The sequence below is a fragment of the Salmo salar genome, chromosome 02 (genome assembly GCF_965601325.2).
Source record: "Salmo salar chromosome 02, fSalSal1, whole genome shotgun sequence".
Taxonomy (NCBI): domain Eukaryota; kingdom Metazoa; phylum Chordata; class Actinopteri; order Salmoniformes; family Salmonidae; genus Salmo; species Salmo salar.
Window position 1 is genome coordinate 24,511,234 of NC_138292.1, and position 21,212 is coordinate 24,532,445.

At 45.2% G+C, this 21,212-nt stretch overlaps 1 protein-coding gene across 1 annotated transcript in view; it reads left to right on the forward strand.

Moving 5' to 3' along the window:
* The first annotated feature begins 4,002 nt into the window (after positions 1-4,002).
* Positions 4,003-21,212, forward strand: part of LOC106577047 (ETS domain-containing transcription factor ERF-like) — a 136,470-nt gene continuing 119,260 nt past the window's right edge. The window contains exon 1 of the mRNA XM_045712965.2: positions 4,003-4,969. Within this exon, the coding sequence (XP_045568921.2) occupies positions 4,950-4,969 (20 nt within the window). The 5' untranslated portion in view covers positions 4,003-4,949. The remainder of the gene's footprint in view (positions 4,970-21,212) is intronic.

The following is a 21,212-nucleotide window of genomic DNA, read 5'->3' on the forward strand; positions in this document are numbered from 1 at the left end:
CTACAGAGTAGACTGGGTCCTCATCAAGATGTTGGTTTTCCTAAAGAAGGCCATGCTCTTCACAACTGTCAATCATATTAAAGTCAGTCTGTGTACCTGTGGTCTGTCTGTATGTCTGTCTGTGTGTGTGTGTCTGTCTGTCTGTCTGTGTGTATGGCTCCCTATACCCTAACCCTCCACCTATTCCTATAGCCAACGCTACCCCCACAAACACACAATAGCACACACTCCGATAAGTGGTGTGTGTTTACAGCTTGTTCATTTCCACTCTGCAACTCTCAGCTGAGAAAAGAGTGAGGGAGAGAGCGCAGGAAAGAGAGAGGGATAGAGAAAAGGAGAGCAGGAGAGAGGGTGATCGGAAGAGAGAGGGAGGGTTTACGGGTAGTGTTTTTGTCCTGGAGAGAAATAGCCCTCTAGATTGTAATTGGAGGCAGAGAAAGAGAGAAAGAGGAGGGAGGGAGAGACAGCAGAAATTGCTTGGCTGGGGCTGTGTGGGATGATAGTGTTTTTGACAGGTAAATAAGGCTGTGATTGTGGACAGTTACACTGCACCTCGCTGACCCTCACACACGCTGGCCTCCATCTATATTTCACTCTGACACGCATGCTGACTCCCTCTCTCTACTACACACAACCTCACACACTGTACACACTGATACATATTCACTCACACACAACCTCACACACTGTACACACTGATACATATACACTCACACACAACCTCACATACTGTACACACTGATACATATTCACTCACACACAACCTCACATACTGCACACACTGATACATATTCACTCACACACAACCTCACATACTGTACACAATGATACATATACACTCTCACACAACCTCACATAATGTACACACTGATACATATACACTCTCACACAACCTCACATACTGTATAGCATATGCTAACATGACAGTGGGCTGAATACGTCCTCTCTATAGGTCTATACTGCCCTACCAAGCAAAAAAGCATAAACTGCTCATAGCTGGAACTGAAAAACAATGGCTTTTATTTACCTTGGTTTCACAGTAACTTTATGCAGTTACTGCTAACATGACCCCCATTTTCTCCAGAACACAATACAATAGAGGCAGGATACTTGTCCGCATGATTAAGCATGTATTTTTAATGTAGCAAAATTATATTTACTCATTTTTGACAAAATGAGCAGTATACCGTTTTCTTGCTTGGTAGGGCAGTATACTGTTTTCTTGCATGGTAGGGCAGTATACTGTTTTCTTGCATGGTAGGGCAGTATACTGTTTTCTTGCATGGTAGGGCAGTATACTGTTTTCTTGCTTGGTAGGGCAGTATACTGTTTTCTTGCATGGTAGGGCAGTATACTGTTTTCTTGCTTGGTAGGGCAGTATACTGTTTTCTTGCTTGGTAGGGCAGTATACTACTCAAACATTCACTGACCACCATTCATTTACTAACCATATTTATTTATTACTGTCCCTCTCAAACGATATATTTTATTTTAGAATTTTTATTTTTGAAGATAGAGAAAATCTATAGGACTATAGTGGTATCTCTTCTTCCTACACGTTTTCCCCTTCCTTCCATCTTCCCATCCTCTTTTATCAAGTCAACAACCGTCCCCCCCTCCCCGCCTGCCTGCCCTTGCCTCCCTCGCTCCCTCCCTCTCTCACTTCAATCTCAAGTGTTTTCAATTTTATTCTAGAGTGGAATTAACTACCCCCGATGTCAAATTGCCGACGAAATCGATAATAATATCTTTACAAAAGAGGATATTCCAGTCTCTCGCGTCGGCTTTTGAAAAATGGAAAATTTAGCCGAGATTGATTCATTAGTTGACACGTTATAGGACGGTATAAGTATTGATCGCGGCCTGTCATGTCCCATCTCGGCTAATCGAAGCTGAGGCGCTCTGTCGATGGGCGCATTTTTCATAATTCCAACGCCGGGGAGAGAGACTAGCCGGCGCAGGCGACTGCTCGGCTCTGAGAGAAAAGGGGAGAGTGTAGGGGGGGGCAGAAGAGAGATAGACGGGGAGAGATGACTGGGGGGAAATCGGTAGGGGGCAAAGAGTGGAAGACCGAGAAATAGAGTGAAAAAGAGGCATGGGGTAAAAGGGAAAAACGGGGATTTTTTTGTGTGCACGGACACAGCTACACAGCTAGCCTGGAGGTCTGGGAGGTGAGAGGGCTAGGGGGAAGGTATGTTAATGGTGCAGGTATTGGGGCGTAGATAATTAATGCATTAACTAATTAAATCCTATCGGTGAGATAAGGAGGTGGAGGGAAGAACGGAGGGGAAGAGAGTGGGATGGCAAAAGAGAGAAATAAGGCGACAATGGGGAGGGATGGGTTTTAATAGCGGACGAAGATGCGGAGAGGTGTGAAAACGGCTAGATCGGATGAGGAGAGAGCGAAGGTGAAGTGCTGAGAGGGGAGGTTGGGGTGGGTAGGTGAATAAATAGAAATCGAATGACTTGGGTGCGAAGAGAAAGAAGTTCTGAGGCGGAAAAAAAGTATAAAGAGCAGCGAGAAGACACACGACAATGATGGAGAAACTTTTGATAGGTGTGCAATTCGTTTGGAAAGTTGGTATTGCTCGCGCTCAAGAATTCAGTCCAACATAATGCCACCGCTCTCACATTCTTGTCACGAGTTCCATGAATCTAGGGGACACGTCAATCAACTAAAGAAGGCTGTTGGAAGAAAATGAAGTCTACCTGTTTTTTGCCGCCCTTTTACTGGCCCCTGCATTGGCCCTTTAGGCCCTCTGGCCCATGTCCTAGATATACCTGTTTTCCTTCCTGTATATATAACACAGTAGACATGCTGTAGTAGGCTACAGTGTGAAACCATAAATGTTTGCCAAATAAAAGGCATTGTTTTAGTTTGATGAAATGGGCCAATAGACCCATAGATCCCTTTCTAAAAGGGGACTATATAGTAAATACAGTCCCGTGTGGCTAAGTTGATAGAGCATGGCACTTGTAACGCCAGGGTTGTGGGTTCGATTCCCACGGGGGACCAGTAGGAACAAATTTGAAAATGTATGTATGCACTCACTATTGTAAGTCGCTTTGGATAAGAGCACCTGCTAAATGACTCAGATCAAAATAATCAAAATGTCGACATACTACAAGCGGTTTAGGCCTACTTGGAGAGGAAGATGCTGAGCTGAAGATGGTCCCCTATCTTCTACTATTCATATGCCTAAATATAACCACTATTCTGGTGGCAACCTTTATGAATCTCAGTTCATTATATATGATTTGAATAAAGTCACAGGCATATTTTGTTGTGTTTCGTGTTGAGAGAAAAGCAGAGGTTGGGCCAAGGGCTACCACAAAAAACGATGTTAAGAGCGCTGCAGCTGATGACAAATGGTGGGAGGAGGGATGGAAAGCGTCAAGACAAATGAGATACACAACATTAGAAGAGATTGAGTTGGAGTTGGATTATAAGGAGAGAGGGATGACTAGAAAAGGAGGAGAGTGAGTGCATATGAGCAAGATGGAGAAATAGAGGGGAGGGGGTGCGCGCGGGGGTCTCCGTACTTGGCAGTCTCTGGGTATCTCAGGTTCTCTTCGGCCGGGAAAGCGGTCGATATTTAATTGTTATTGCTAGCATGAAACGCACGGAAGCGGGGCCTGTACGAAAATTTCTCATTTATTTGGTATTCTTGTTTTCTCTCCCCACCTCCCCCCTCTTTGTGGAACGCCGAGGGTGTGCGGGGTTCGAAGGGAGGGGCAGTTACCACGCTGTGGAGGTAGAAATAGAGGGATGAGGATGGGATAAGCTCTAAAGGAAGAAATACACCGTTTTCTTCTCCCAAGTTTAGTTTCTGTCCCTAGCCACATCGGATCCCCCCTCTATCACCTGCACGTAGTCTCACTCCCTCTGTCACCCGCCCCCGGACCCCCTCCCCCTGTTACTCCATCACCTCTCTACCCCCACCTGTCCAAAATGAAAAATCTGTCATTTTCATCAAACGTCCAACCAAATATTATCTACACTCCATTCCAAGAGATCGAATCTTATTTAAGGCGACGAGATTCGCCATCTGTTTTCAAATTTCATTCCTCCATGAACTTTATTTTCCCCGACTTTGGGAAGAATGATAACCTGATCGATGCTCTATCTGGCCACCGTCTACATATATTTTCAGTGGCGGTCTCCCACTTTGCTTAGAGTCGGCTGGTCAATTTTTTGTTTCGTGCACACACAGGAACACGCGCAAAACACATTTTACAGAGCAGATAGAAAAACTTAAGTGCAGCCAGCTTGGGTGTAGAAGGCTAGACCCATATGAGCTTCTCAATCTCTTTCTCTCCACCCCCATCTCTACTCTGCTCTTTCCCCGCGTCCTGGACCTCTCTTTCAAGCTCGCTTGCTCTCCCGCTAGCAAGCGCTGTCAACCTGCCTCGCCCTCTCAACCTGCCTCGCCCTCTCATATAGCATTGTTTATCGTGTTTCTCGTCATATCTCCATCTGGTTCGCAGCTTCTTCTTCTTGTCCCATCTCTTACGCACCGCGGACGCAGATGGAAGTGACATAGGAAACGTTTAGAGCGGACAACATTTTTTTTGCATTTGTCCTCTTTTCTTTTATCAAACTAGCCTATCTGTTTTTACGCAGGACATTTCAACAGAGTTTTGTTTGTTTTTGTTTACCAGCCTGGTTGTGTACACTCTAGTCTACTCATACTAGGTCCGTTTTTCTTTAACCTAATACTCAATATTCAGATTATTTTCTGTTTATCAGTAACTTTTATAGCTATAGTCTACCCGATTTATTAGCCTATTTATATTTCTTTGAGTTGCTTTAGCCTACTATTATGCACAGGTGGAGGATGGGCAGTGAAAAGTGCTCATGAGTTGATTCCCAGTCGTCAGAAAGCTCTGTCTATGTCAGTTACGTCGACCGGACCCCGGAAACTCAAGTGGGACCTACTGCCAAGTCGATGAGAGCGCATCGGAGAAGGTAAGCATGCTCTCTTCCCATTGCCTCTGGATAGACACATTAGACTAAGTGAGAGGAATACTAAAAGAAGACGTCGGAGTGCTCTGGAAACAGAGAGCTCAAGAGATTGAGAGGAAAAACACGTGGCTCCTTCAGAAATTGATTGATCTACAGAATGCGCACGGGAGTGTATTGTACTGCGCTCTATGCGTCTCCAAATAGATCTACGCGGGTTCCTTTGCTATTAAGCACTATTGCGATGCTTCTTTGACGAGAAATTGAGTTGCTTCTTTGATGAGAAAACGTGTTGCGTTGCATTTGTAATGTAGGCCTACACTGAGTGTACAAAACATCAACAACACCTGCTCTTTCAATGACAGGAGACAGGTTAAAGAAGGATATTTAAGCTTTGAGACAATTGAGACATGGATTGTGTATGTGTGCCATTCAGAGGGTGAATGGGCAAGACAAAAGATTTAAGTGCCTTTGAATGGGGTATGGTAGTAGGTACCAGGCGCACCGGTTTGTGTCAAGAAATGCAATGCTGCTGGGGGTTTCACGCTCAACAGTTTCCCATGTGTATCAAGAAGGGTCCATCACAAAAAAATGACATCCAGCCAACTGTGGGAAGCATTGGAGTCAACATGGGCCAGCATGGGGGGGGGGGGGGGGTGCAACGCAATATAAGGAAGGTGTCCTCAATGTTTTGTACACTCAGTGTACACTGCCGTTCAAAAGTTTGGGGTCACTTAGAAATGTCCTTGTTTTTGAAAGATTTTAATTTTTTTTGTCCATTAAAATAACATCAAATTGATCAGAAATACAGCATAGACATTGATAATGTTGTAAATGACTATTGTAGCTGGAAATGGCTGATTTTTAATGGAATATCTACATAGGGTTACAGAGGCCCATTATCAGCATCCATCACTCCTGTGTTCCAATGGCACATTGTGTTAGCTAATCCAAGTTTATCATTTTAAAAGGCTAATTGATCATTAGAAAACCCTTTTGCAATTATGTTTGCACAGCTGAAAACTGTGGTGTTTATTAAAGAAGCAATAAAACTGGCCTTCTTTAGACTAGTTGAGTATCTGGAGCGTCAGCATTTGTGGGTTTGTTTACAGGCTCAAAATGGCCAGAAACAAATAACTTTCTTCTGAAACTCGTCAGTCTATTGTTCTGAGAAATTAAGGCTATTCCATGTGAGAAATTGCCAAGAAACTGAAGATCTCGTACAATGCTGTGTACTACTCCCTTCACAGAACAGCGCAAACTGGCTCTAACCAGAATAGAAAAAGGAGTGGGAGGCCCCGGTGCACAAATGAGCAAGAGGACAAGTACATTAGAGTGTCTAGTTTGAGAAACAGACACCTCACAAGTCCTCAACTGGCAGCTTCATTAAATAGTACTCGCAAAACACCAGTCTCAACGTCAACAGTGAAGAGGAGACTCCGGGATGCTGGCCTTCTAGACAGAGTTCCTCTGTTCAGTGTCTGTGTTCTTTTGCCCATCTTCATCTTTTCTTTTTATTGGCCATTCTGAGATATGTCTTTTTCTTTATAACTCTGCCTAAAAGGCCAGCATCCCGGAGTCACCTCTTCACTGTTAACGCTGAGACTGGTGTTTTGCGGGTACTATTTAATGAAGCTGACAGTTGAGGACTTGTGAGGCGCCTGTTTCTCAAACTAGACACTCTAATGTACTTGTCCTCTTGCTCAGTTGTGCACCGTGGCCCCCCACTCCTTTTTCTATTCTGGTTAGAGCCAGTTTGCGCTGTTCTGTGAAGTGAGTAGTACACAGCATTGTACGAGATCCTTCATTTCTCAGAACAAGAATAGACTGATGAGTTTCAGGAGAAAGTTATTTGTTTCTGGCCATTTTGAGCCTGTAATCGAACCCACAAATGCTGGCCAGTTTGATTGCTTCTTTAGTCAGCACCACAGTTTTCAGCTGTGCTAACATAATTGCAAAAGGGTTTTCTAATGATCAATTAGCCTTTTAAAATTATAAACTTGGATTAGCGAACACAACATGCCATTGGAACACAGGAGTGATGGTTGCTGATAATGGGCCTATGTAGATATTCCATTAAAATCAGCCATTTCCAGCTACAATAGTCATGTACAACATTAACAATATCTACACTGTATTTCTGATCAATTTGATGTTATTTTAATGGACAAAAAATGTGCTTTTCTTTCAAAAACAAGGACATTTCTAAGTGACCCCAAACTTTTGAACGGTAGTGTATTTCTTCGCTTCAAAAGAGCGAAACGGTGAGATGTAAAGCCGTGTATCTAAGTGGCGAGAGAGTGTGGAAGGAGAGGAAGTGAGAAGGCAAGGGAGCTTTAGTACATGGGTAAACAAATGGAGGTTTCGCTTGAGAAGTTGTAGGTACAGAATGTGTGTGTGTGCGTGTGTGTTTATGTGCAAGGAAAGCCTCAAACTCATACAGTGTGTGGCTGGCCTTAGTTAATGTTTGCAGCACTTATAATGTAAGTAGGTTTACAATGGTGTATATTTGAGGGGGAAAGTTACCTGTAGAGCAGGGGTGGACAATTCCAGTCCTCGAGGGCCTGATTGGAGGCACAATTTTGCCCCAGCTAACACACCTGACTCCAATCAACTAATCACGATCTTCAGTTTAGAATGACATTTGATTAATCAGCTGTGTTTGCTAGGGATGGGGGAAAAGGTGAGACACCAATCAGTCAAGCCCCTGTGAGGTGTATCTCTGTAGCAGTGTCAGGGCTGTATCTAGATGGGCCACAGTGTGATCAGTCAGGGTAAAGCATTAGGCATGAGACACCGGCTGGGCCAGAGGTAAAGGCTAAGTAAGCATAGGATTTTTTTCCAATTATATCAGTGGTATCAATCACAGGTATATTTTTGTTATTCAGGATGCCTGGCTGGAAAAGCAACAAGGTCTCAGTCTCACTGCAGAATTAGACGTTCATCCATGTTCTCCAAACGTCACATTTTGATGCTCCTGCTGCTCTGTATTGTTCCATTTCCCCGAAGGTCAAACGTCGAAGTTAAAGGTCAAGTTTAGTCATTCATTCTGAATGGTTAAGGTAAGGGTTAAGGTTTGAGATAGGGTTATAACATTAAGTTTAGTCACTCATTCTGAATGGTTTAGGAAAGGGTTAAGGTTTGGGATAGGGTTAAAACATTACGTTTAATCATTCATTCTGAATGGTAAGGAAAGGGTTAAGGTTTGGGATAGGGTTAAAACCAAAAATAAATTAACAGTGTCCACAACTGGGATTGAACACATGACCTTCTGATCCAGAGTTATGGGATTACGCACATGCCAGCACCCTCTCCACAACACCCCATCAAAACCAAACCCAACACCCCATCAAAACCCATCAAAACCCACTGTTGCCCCTAGTGGCCAGTTTTGAAGGCATTTCCCAACGTTCTCAGGACATGGAAAGACGTCCAATTTCAACGTCAATCTTGAACAGCCTGGCTGGTTGATCAGTGGCTTTGAGCCTCATCCATTGATTAGGTCGGCTACATCAACATCCACACCTCTCAGAAACACAGCCGTTCAGTTATTTGTCTTGTACGTTGGTCGACTGAGGTGATATTTATGTTGACTTTAACAGGTTGATTATTGTCAGGTTGAATGGTTCCATGAGTGATAAAACAGTCATAAAGGCAGGTCCAGAGTCAGTCCTCCAGCACTGAGACGATGACAGTACAGTCAATGGCTCCAATCATTCCTCATCTGCTTTATGGCTCTTCCGACGTTTATAGCCGTTAGGCGGGCTTACGTAAACGCATTAACGGATGTGAAGGGCACGGGGGCTTTATTCAGCTGGGTACTACATTTAATCAAGGGTCACTCCCAGTTCATAAAGTCAGTAATCCACTCCATGTCAGCTAGATCTGCTTCAGAGTTTGGCTGAGACACGGCAGAGGACTGTTGCATGGATGTTTGTCTATAGGTAATCTTATTAGATGACTGCACTCCATAAAGAGATCATGATACTTGATGTGTTATCTGTTTATTCATTCAACCAATTGATAGTAAAATAGATAGAAAAACATTGTTCCTGCTTTATACAGTCTTGCTTTATGTTCCCTCTTATCAGTGCCTGTGAATTTACCTCATTCTTTTTCTCTGTCCTTACTGTTATCCTTCCCCTTTCTTCTGTCCTTACTGTTATCCTTCCCTTTTCTTCTGTCCTTACTGTTATCCTTCCCCTTTCTTCTGTCCTTACTGTTATCCTTCCCTTTTCTTCTGTCCTTACTGTTATCCTTCCCCTTTCTTCTGTCCTTACTGTTATCCTTCCCTTTTCTTCTGTCCTTACTGTTATCCTTCCCCTTTCTTCTGTCCTTACTGTTATCCTTCCCCTTTCTTCTGTCCTTACTGTTATCCTTCCCTTTTCTTCTGTCCTTACTGTTATCCTTCCCCTTTCTTCTGTCCTTACTGTTATCCTTCCCCTTTCTTCTGTCCTTACTGTTATCCTTCCCTTTTCTTCTGTCCTTACTGTTATCCTTCCCCTTTCTTCTGTCCTTACTGTTATCCTTCCCTTTTCTTCTGTCCTTACTGTTATCCTTCCCTTTTCTTCTGTCCTTACTGTTATCCTTCCCCTTTCTTCTGTCCTTACTGTTATCCTTCCCCTTTCTTCTGTCCTTACTGTTATCCTTCCCTTTTCTTCTGTCCTTACTGTTATCCTTCCCTTTTCTCTGTCCTTACTGTTATCCTTCCCTTTCCTCTGTCCTTACTGTTATCCTTCCCTTTTCTCTGTCCTTACTGTTATCCTTCCCTTTCCTCTGTCCTTACTGTTATCCTTCCCTTTTCTTCTGTCCTTACTGTTATCCTTCCCCTTTCTTCTGTCCTTACTGTTATCCTTCCCTTTTCTTCTGTCCTTACTGTTATCCTTCCCCTTTCTTCTGTCCTTACTGTTATCCTTCCCTTTTCTTCTGTCCTTACTGTTATCCTTCCCCTTTCTTCTGTCCTTACTGTTATCCTTCCCCTTTCTTCTGTCCTTACTGTTATCCTTCCCTTTTCTTCTGTCCTTACTGTTATCCTTCCCCTTTCTTCTGTCCTTACTGTTATCCTTCCCCTTTCCTCTGTCCTTACTGTTATCCTTCCCTTTTCTTCTGTCCTTACTGTTATCCTTCCCCTTTCTTCTGTCCTTACTGTTATCCTTCCCCTTTCTTCTGTCCTTACTGTTATCCTTCCCCTTTCCTCTGTCCTTACTGTTATCCTTCCCTTTTCTTCTGTCCTTACTGTTATCCTTCCCCTTTCTTCTGTCCTTACTGTTATCTTTCCCCTTTCTTCTGTCCTTACTGTTATCCTTCCCCTTTCTTCTGTCCTTACTGTTATCCTTCCCTTTTCTCTGTCCTTACTGTTATCCTTCCCCTTTCCTCTGTCCTTACTGTTATCCTTCCCTTTCCTCTGTCCTTACTGTTATCCTTCCCTTTTCTTCTGTCCTTACTGTTATCTTTTCTTTGCTCTTCAGTAAACCATATTTGCCTCTCTGATTCACCCCTCTCTTTCTATCCACCCTTCCTTTCTTCAACCCTCCCGTCCCACCTGCCCTACCTACCCCCAAGTTGGCCTGCCCCATGTTTGGGAGTCACTTACCCCCCCACCCCCTTCTCTCACTTAACCCCATATTTCACAGCTGAACTGCGGCTAATTTCCCCCTAGTCGGCCGAGCAGCGCTCCCTCCACCACACCACCACGCTTAATTACCCACAATTAAAGACCAACGCTAACGAGAAAATTGCTCTGTTATGAAATGACTTCAAAAGGGGACTGGAGGAAGTAGAATGGATTCGAGGAAAAGTTGGGCGCTAGCCTTGGGGGAGACTGGGAGGGAAGAGGAGAGTTATCATGCAGTGTTTCCTTTTACCCCCAAGGATGTTTCCTTAGGCTGGATGTGCAAAGACCTATTGGCCACACCTGGGGCTGTAGACACTAAAAGTGTGTCCAAAATGACATCCTATTCCCCATACAGTATCAGTCCTGTGTACAGCATGCAACATGCAGTATGTGGCTCTGACTAAAATCGCTATATTGTGAAAAGGCTGTCATTTGAGGTTTGCTCTACTATTTTATATTGAGTCCAATTTGATATAGGTTCTTCAATTGAACATATCAACCGCCCTAGCTAATGAAACATGATGGTGTGGCAGAGGGATAGTAAAGGCAAGTAGCAGACTGATGTAGGAGGACTTCTTTGATGCTGGACCCCACAGAAAAGCCAGAATGTGGGTATAGTATATAGTATACTGTATTATAGTCATGGATCATGTTTTATAAGTCATTTTATAATTTTTCTGCATTATGTGTGTATAGTTTTTTTGATTGGTATTATTGCACTGTTGGATCTAGAAACACAAGCATTTCTCTGCAGATCTGTGTACGTAACCAATACAATTTGATTTGATTTAGTAAAATTATCCTGGATACTTGTTTGATTCTGCATTAATGAGCCTAACCAATAGCAGGCTAAAGACGAGGCAGACTGACTTGAGCAGTGGGGTAGATTGTCTGTGGGAGTATCAGTAGCTCGATGCAGGTGAAGCTATAGACGGTTACCATGAGTCATGGGTAGGTTTATGGAATCTATGGAGATCCAAACAGATTTACATGATGTCTTGCTTTGCATTGTGTCATGAAGTGGGCTATAGTAGGGGACTGTAGGCATCATGAAGCAGCCATTAGCTCAACAAAACACAACAGAGCTCAGTATTTGTCAGTCTAAGGAAGAGCACCCCCCCACCCCATCCATAAACCCAATCTCTAAAACCATAAAAATGAAACAAAGAAACCTGAATTCAGATGATTTAATCCAGTTTGCACCCTAATACACAGACTAATGGGGAATAGTACAGCTATATGCTGGGGTTAATTCTAACAGTGGTAGTAATAACGTCAGACCCGACACTGATAACAATTCGATTTGATTTCATTTGAGAATGCCTCCACAGCTGCTCCCTTCTCCCTTCTCCCCCCCACCCCAGACCTGTCTCCCCCCCACCCCAGACCTGTCTCCCCCCTCTAGATTAAAGTGGGTGTGTTAATTCCCTGGTGTAGCGATCGAAGGGCTCTGGCAACAATGGGAAATGGGCTATTGATTAGAACAGCTCAGATTAAGACTAGGCAGTGGAGCTCTTTCTTGCTCTCCCCCCTTTTCTCTCCATTTCCCACCTTCTTCTTTCTGTCTTCTTGTCTGTCCTGCTTGTGTCACCTCCCGCTATCTATCCCCCTCTTTCTTTCTTTTTCCTACCTGACTCTTCCCCCCTCTTTCTCTCTCTCTCTCTCTCACACACACACACACACACACACACACACACACACACACACACACACACACACACACACACACACACACACACACACACACACACACACACACACACACACACACACAGACTCTGTCAATGTCTATGAGGATTTCTGTGTCTGTCTGTCCCCCCCTTCTCTCCCTCCTCCTCTCTCTACATCCTCTCTCCTTCTCTTTCCCAATCTCTGTCTGTACCTATTAGGCCTATCTATTTGCTCTCTCTCTCTCTCTCTCTCTCTCTCTCACTCACTCTCTCTCTCTCTCTCTCTCTCTCTCTCTCTCTCTCTCCCTCTCTCTCATATGCACTCGTTTCCTTTGGAAACAAGGTAAAAACATCTGCCAAGACCACTGTTGATGTAGTAAAGTCTAGAAATGTAGAAATAGAACTGTACAGTAAATTCATGATAAATGTACAGTAGTATAGACTTAAATAACTTGATTCTAAACCCCTCACTCCAAAGCAGTCTGACACCCACACTGCTGTGAGGTTGTATATCAACCAATCAAGCCACGTCTTTGTTGTACCACAATTAAAACCTCCCCTATCAAAATCTCTCTTATACCAAATTAGCTGTCATGATCTGACGGGGGACAAAATACATTGGATTTGCATTGAAAAGACATAAAACATACAAAATATAAGGAGACAGCAAATCTATACAGTGAAAAGTGAGCTAAAATTCCCCTGCTCTACTTATATTAATTACCTCAATCAATGGGAATGCTGTAGGTCAGTTATCCATCCTCCCCCTCCACCACTACTCTCTGGCAGAATGCCTACCAGGCGCCGGAACCACATCCCAAGCCCAGATCTAGGATCTGTGACCACACTACTGCTTCAACCCTATTGGTGTTATAAGGCGTCTGGGATTGGCCCTGGGTCAGTGGTTAGGAGGTACTGTATTGTCCACTGCTTCCACCCTTTTGGCTGTGAGAAACACACACACACACACACACACACACACACACACACACACACACACACACACACACACACACACACACACACACACACACACACACACACGTATGTAGACATCACACACACACACACACACACACACACACACACACACACACACACACACACACACACACACACACACACACACACACACACACACACCAGTGTCCGTATCAATATTCCTATGATCCTTAGGGACTATGAGAGTATTGGCGGAGCTTTCATCTGCTGAGTATGTGACAGTGTGTCTGATATCCCCTTCTCCTGATACCCACACACACACACTTAGTCCCCCTCCCAGACATGTGTGTAAACACTGATACACACACACTTAGTCCCCCTCCCAGACACATGTGTAAACACTGATACACACACACTTAGCCCTCCTCCCAGACACCTGTGTAAACACTATGATACACACACACTTAGCCCCCCTCCCAGACACATGTATAAACACTGATACACACACACTTAGTCCCCCTCCCAGACATGTGTTTAAACACTGATACACACACACACTAAGCCCCCCTCCCAGACACGTGTGTAAACACTGATACGCACAAACTTAGCCCCCCTCCCAGACATGTGTAAACACTATGATACACACACCCTTAGCCCCCCTCCCAGACATGTGTGTAAACACTGATACACACACACACTTAGCCCCCTCCCAGACATGTGTGTAAACACTGATACACACACACACTTAGCCCCCCTCCCAGACACGTGTGTAAACACTATGATACACACACCCTTAGCCCCCCTCCCAGACATGTGTGTAAACACTGATACACACACACATTTAGCCCCCTCCCAGACATGTGTGTAAACACTAATACACACACACACTTAGCCCCCTCCCAGACATGTTTGTAAACACTGATACACACACACTTAGCCCCCCTCCCAGACATGTATGTAAACACTATGATACACACACACTTAGTCACCCTCCCAGACATGTGTGTAAACACTATGATACACACACACTTAGCCCCCCTCCCAGACATGTGTTTAAACAGTGATACACACACACTTAGTCCCCCTCCCAGACATGTGTGTAAACACTATGATACACACACACTTAGCCCCCCTCCCAGACATGTGTGTAAACACTATGATACACACACACTTAGCCCCCTCCCAGACATGTGTGTAAACACTGATACACACACACTTAGCCCCCCTCCCAGACATGTGTGTAAACACTATGATACACACACACGTAGTCCCCCTCCCAGACATGTGTGTAAACACTATGATACACACACACTTAGCCCCCCTCCCAGACATGTGTGTAAACACTATGATACACACACACTTAGCCCCCTCCCAGACATGTGTGTAAACAGTGATACACACACACTTAGCCCCCCTCCCACACATGTGTGTAAACACTGATACACACACACTTAGTCCCCCTCCCAGACATGTGTGTAAACACTATGATACACACACACTTAGCCCCCCTCCCACACATGTGTGTAAACACTGATACACACACACTTAGCCCCCTCCCAGACATGTGTGTAAACAGTGATACACACACACTTAGTCCCCCTCCCAGACATGTGTGTAAACACTATGATACACACACACTTAGTCCCCTCCCAGACATGTGTGTAAACAGTGATACACACACACTTAGTCCCCCTCCCAGACATGTGTGTAAACAGTGATACACACACACTTAGTCCCCCTCCCAGACATGTGTGTAAACACTATGATACACACACACTTAGCCCCCTCCCAGACATGTGTGTAAACAGTGATACACACACACTTAGTCCCCCTCCCAGACATGTGTGTAAACACTATGATACACACACACTTAGTCCCCTCCCAGACATGTGTGTAAACACTGATACACACACACTTAGCCCCCTCCCAGACATGTGTGTAAACAGTGATACACACACACTTAGTCCCCCTCCCAGACATGTGTGTAAACACTATGATACACACACACTTAGCCCCCTCCCAGACATGTGTGTAAACAGTGATACACACACACTTAGTCCCCCTCCCAGACATGTGTGTAAACACTATGATACACACACACTTAGCCCCCTCCCAGACATGTGTGTAAACAGTGATACACACACACTTAGTCCCCCTCCCAGACATGTGTGTAAACAGTGATACACACACACTTAGTCCCCTCCCAGACATGTGTGTAAACACTGATACACACACACTTAGCCCCCTCCCAGACATGTGTGTAAACAGTGATACACACACACTTAGTCCCCCTCCCAGACATGTGTGTAAACACTATGATACACACACACTTAGCCCCCCTCCCAGACATGTGTGTAAACAGTGATACACACACACTTAGCCCCCTCCCAGACATGTGTGTAAACATTGATACACACACACTTAGCCCCCTCCCAGACATGTGTGTAAACATTGATACACACACACTTAGCCCCCCTCCCAGACATGTGTGTAAACACTATGATACACACACACTTAGCCCCCTCCCAGACATGTGTGTAAACACTATGATACACACACACTTAGCCCCCCTCCCAGACACGTGTGTAAACACTATGATACACACACACTTAGCCCCCCTCCCAGACACGTGTGTAAACACTATGATACACACACACTTAGTCCCCCTCCCAGACATGTGTTTAAACACTGATACACACACACACTAAGCCCCCCTCCCAGACACGTGTGTAAACACTATGATACACACACACTTAGTCCCCCTCCCAGACAGGTGTGTAAACACTATGATACGCACAAACTTAGCCCCCCTCCCAGACATGTGTAAACACTATGATACACACACCCTTAGCCCCCCTCCCAGACATGTGTGTAAACACTGATACACACACACACTTAGCCCCCTCCCAGACATGTGTGTAAACACTGATACACACACACACTTAGCCCCCCTCCCAGACACGTGTGTAAACACTATGATACACACACCCTTAGCCCCCCTCCCAGACATGTGTGTAAACACTGATACACACACACATTTAGCCCCCTCCCAGACATGTGTGTAAACACTAATACACACACACACTTAGCCCCCTCCCAGACATGTTTGTAAACACTGATACACACACACTTAGCCCCCCTCCCAGACATGTATGTAAACACTATGATACACACACACTTAGTCACCCTCCCAGACATGTGTGTAAACACTATGATACACACACACTTAGCCCCCCTCCCAGACATGTGTGTAAACACTATGATACACACACACGTAGTCCCCCTCCCAGACATGTGTGTAAACACTATGATACACACACACTTAGCCCCCCTCCCAGACATGTGTGTAAACACTATGATACACACACACTTAGCCCCCTCCCAGACATGTGTGTAAACAGTGATACACACACACTTAGCCCCCCTCCCACACATGTGTGTAAACACTGATACACACACACTTAGCCCCCTCCCAGACATGTGTGTAAACACTATGATACACACACACTTAGTCCCCCTCCCAGACATGTGTGTAAACACTGATACACACACACTTAGTCCCCCTCCCAGACATGTGTGTAAACATTGATACACACACACTTAGCCCCCCTCCCAGACATGTGTGTAAACAGTGATACACACACACTTAGCCCCCTCCCAGACATGTGTGTAAACATTGATACACACACACTTAGCCCCCTCCCAGACATGTGTGTAAACATTGATACACACACACTTAGCCCCCCTCCCAGACATGTGTGTAAACACTATGATACACACACACTTAGTCCCCCTCCCAGACATGTGTGTAAACATTGATACACACACACTTAGCCCCCTCCCAGACATGTGTGTAAACATTGATACACACACACTTAGCCCCCCTCCCAGACATGTGTGTAAACACTATGATACACACGCACTTAGCCCCCCTCCCAGACATGTGTGTAAACAGTGATACACACACACTTAGCCCCCTCCCAGACATGTGTGTAAACATTGATACACACACACTTAGCCCCCTCCCAGACATGTGTGTAAACATTGATACACACACACTTAGCCCCCCTCCCAGACATGTGTGTAAACACTATGATACACACACACTTAGCCCCCTCCCAGACATGTGTGTAAACACTATGATACACACACACTTAGCCCCCCTCCCAGACACGTGTGTAAACACTATGATACACACACACTTAGTCCCCCTCCCAGACATGTGTGTAAACACTGATACACACACACTTAGTCCCCCTCCCAGACATGTGTGTAAACACTGATACACACACACTTAGCCCCCCTCCCAGACATGTGTGTAAACACTATGATACACACACACTTAGCCCCCTCCCAGACATGTGTGTAAACAGTGATACACACACACTTAGCCCCCCTCCCAGACATGTGTGTAAACACTATGATACACACACACTTAGCCCCCTCCCAGACATGTGTGTAAACACTATGATACACACACACTTAGCCCCCCTCCCAGACACGTGTGTAAACACTATGATACACACACACTTAGTCCCCCTCCCAGACATGTGTGTAAACACTGATACACACACACTTAGTCCCCCTCCCAGACATGTGTGTAAACACTGATACACACACACTTAGCCCCCCTCCCAGACATGTGTGTAAACACTATGATACACACACACTTAGCCGCCTCCCAGACACGTGTGTAAACACTATGATACACACACACTTAGCCCCCTCCCAGACATGTGTGTAAACACTGATACACACACACTTAGCCCCCCTCCCAGACATGTATGTAAACACTATGATACACACACACTTAGCCCCCCTCCCAGACATGTGTGTAAACACTATGATACACACACACTTAGTCCCCCTCCCAGACATGTGTGTAAACACTGATACACACACACTTAGTCCCCCTCCCAGACATGTGTGTAAACACTATGATACACACACACTTAGTCCCCCTCCCAGACATGTGTGTAAACACTATGATACACACACACTTAGCCCCCCTCCCAGACATGTGTGTAAACACTATGATACACACACACTTAGCCCCCCTCCCAGACGTGTGTAAACACAACGATACACACACACACTTAGCCTCCCTCCCAGACATGTGTGTAAACACTGATGCACACACACTTAGCCCCCCTCCCAGACATGTATGTAAACACTGATACACACACACTTAGTCCCCCTCCCAGACATGTGTGTAAACACTATGATACACACACACTTAGCCCCCCTCCCAGACATGTGTGTAAACACTATGATACACACACACTTAGTCCCCCTCCCAGACATGTGTGTAAACACTGATACACACACACTTAGCCCCCCTCCCAGACATGTGTGTAAACACTATGATACACACACACTTAGCCCCTTCCCAGACACGTGTGTAAACACTATGATACACACACATTTAGCCCCCCTCCCAGACATGTGTCTAAACACTGATACACACACACTTAGTCCCCCTCCCAGACAGGTGTGTAAACACTATGATACACACACACTTAGTCCCCCTCCCAGACATGTGTGTAAACACTATGATACACACACACTTAGCCCCCCTCCCAGACATGTATGTAAACACTGATACACACACACTTAGTCCCCCTCCCAGACATGTGTGTAAACACTATGATACACACACACTTAGTCCCCCTCAAAGACATGTATGTAAACACTGATACACACACACTTAGTCCCCCTCCCAGACATGTGTGTAAACACTATGATACACACACACTTAGTCCCCCTCAAAGACATGTATGTAAACACTGATACACACACACTTAGCCCCCCTCCCAGACATGTTTGTAAACACTATGATGCACACAAACTTAGTCCCCCTCCCAGACATGTGTGTAAACACTGATACACACACACTTAGCCCCCCTCCCAGACATGTGTGTAAACACTATGATACACACACACTTAGTCCCCCTCCCAGACATGTGTGTAAACACTGATACACACACACTTAGTCCCCCTCCCAGACATGTTTGTAAACACTGATACACACACACTTAGTCCCCCTCCCAGACATGTGTGTAAACACTATGATACACACACACTTAGCCCCCCTCCCAGACATGTGTGTAAACACTGATACACACACACTTAGTCCCCCTCCCAGACGTGTGTAAACACTATGATACACACACACTTAGTCCCCCTCCCAGACATGTGTGTAAACACTGATACACAAACACTTAGCCCCCCTCCCAGACATGTGTGTAAACACTGATACACACACACTTAGTCCCCCTCCCAGACATGTGTGTAAACACTATGATACACACACACTTAGTCCCCCTCCCAGACATGTGTGTAAACACTATGATACACACACACTTAGCCCCCCTCCCAGACATGTATGTAAACACTGATACACACACACTTAGTCCCTCTCCCAGACATGTGTGTAAACACTATGATACACACACACACTTAGCCCCCCTCCCAGACATGTATGTAAACACTGATACACACACACTTAGTCCCCCTCCCAGACAGGTGTGTAAACACTATGATACACACACACTTAGCCCCCCTCCCAGACATGTGTGTAAACACTATGATACACACACAATTAGTCCCCCTCCCAGACATGTGTGTAAACACTATGATACACACACACTTAGCCCCCCTCCCAGACATGTATGTAAACACTGATACACACACACTTAGTCCCCCTCCCAGACATGTGTAAACACTATGATACACACACACTTAGCCCCCCTCCCAGACATGTGTGTAAACACTGATACACACACACTTAGTCCTCCTCCCAGATATGTGTGTAAACACTATGATACACACACACTTAGTCCCCCTCCCAGACATGTATGTAAACACTGATACACACACACTTAGTCCTCCTCCCAGATATGTGTGTAAACACTATGATACACACACACTTAGTCCCCCTCCCAGACATGTGTGTAAACACTGATACACACACACTTAGTCCCCCTCCCAGACATGTGTGTAAACACTGATACACACACACTTAGTCCCCTCCCAGACAGGTGTGTAAACACTATGATAGACACACACTTAGCCCCCCTCCCAGACATGTGTGTAAACACTATGATACACACATACTTAGTCCCCCTCCCAGACATGTGTGTAAACACTATGATACACACACACTTAGCCCCCCTCCCAGACATATATGTAAACACTGATACACACACACTTAGCCCCCTCCCAGACATGTGTGTAAACACTGATACACACACACTTAGCCCCCCTCCCAGACATGTGTGTAAACACTGATACACACACACTTAGTCCCCCTCCCAGACATGTGTGTAAACACTGATGCACACACACTTAGCCCCCCTCCCAGACATGTGTGTAAACACTGATGCACACACACTTAGCCCCCCTCCCAGACATGTATGTAAACACTGATACACACACACTTAGTCCCCCTCCCAGACATGTGTGTAAACACTATGATACACACACACTTAGTCCCCCTCCCAGACATGTGTGTAAACACTGATACACACACACTTAGCCCCCCTCCCAGACATGTGTGTAAACACTATGATACACACACACTTAGCCCCTTCCCAGACACGTGTGTAAACACTATGATACACACACATTTAGCCCCCCTCCCAGACATGTGTGTAAACACTATGATACACACACACTTAGTCCCCCTCCCAGACATGTGTGTAAACACTGATACACACACACTTAGTCCCCCTCCCAGACATGTATGTAAACACTGATACACACACACTTAGCCCCCCTCCCAGACATGTTTGTAAACACTATGATGCACACACACTTAGTCCCCCTCCCAGACATGTGTGTAAACACTGATACACACACACTTAGCCCCCCTCCCAGACATGTGTGTAAACACTATGATACACACACACTTAGTCCCCCTCCCAGACATGTGTGTATACACTGATACACACACACTTAGTCCCCCTCCCAGACATGTTTGTAAACACTGATACACACACACTTAGTCCCCCTCCCAGACATG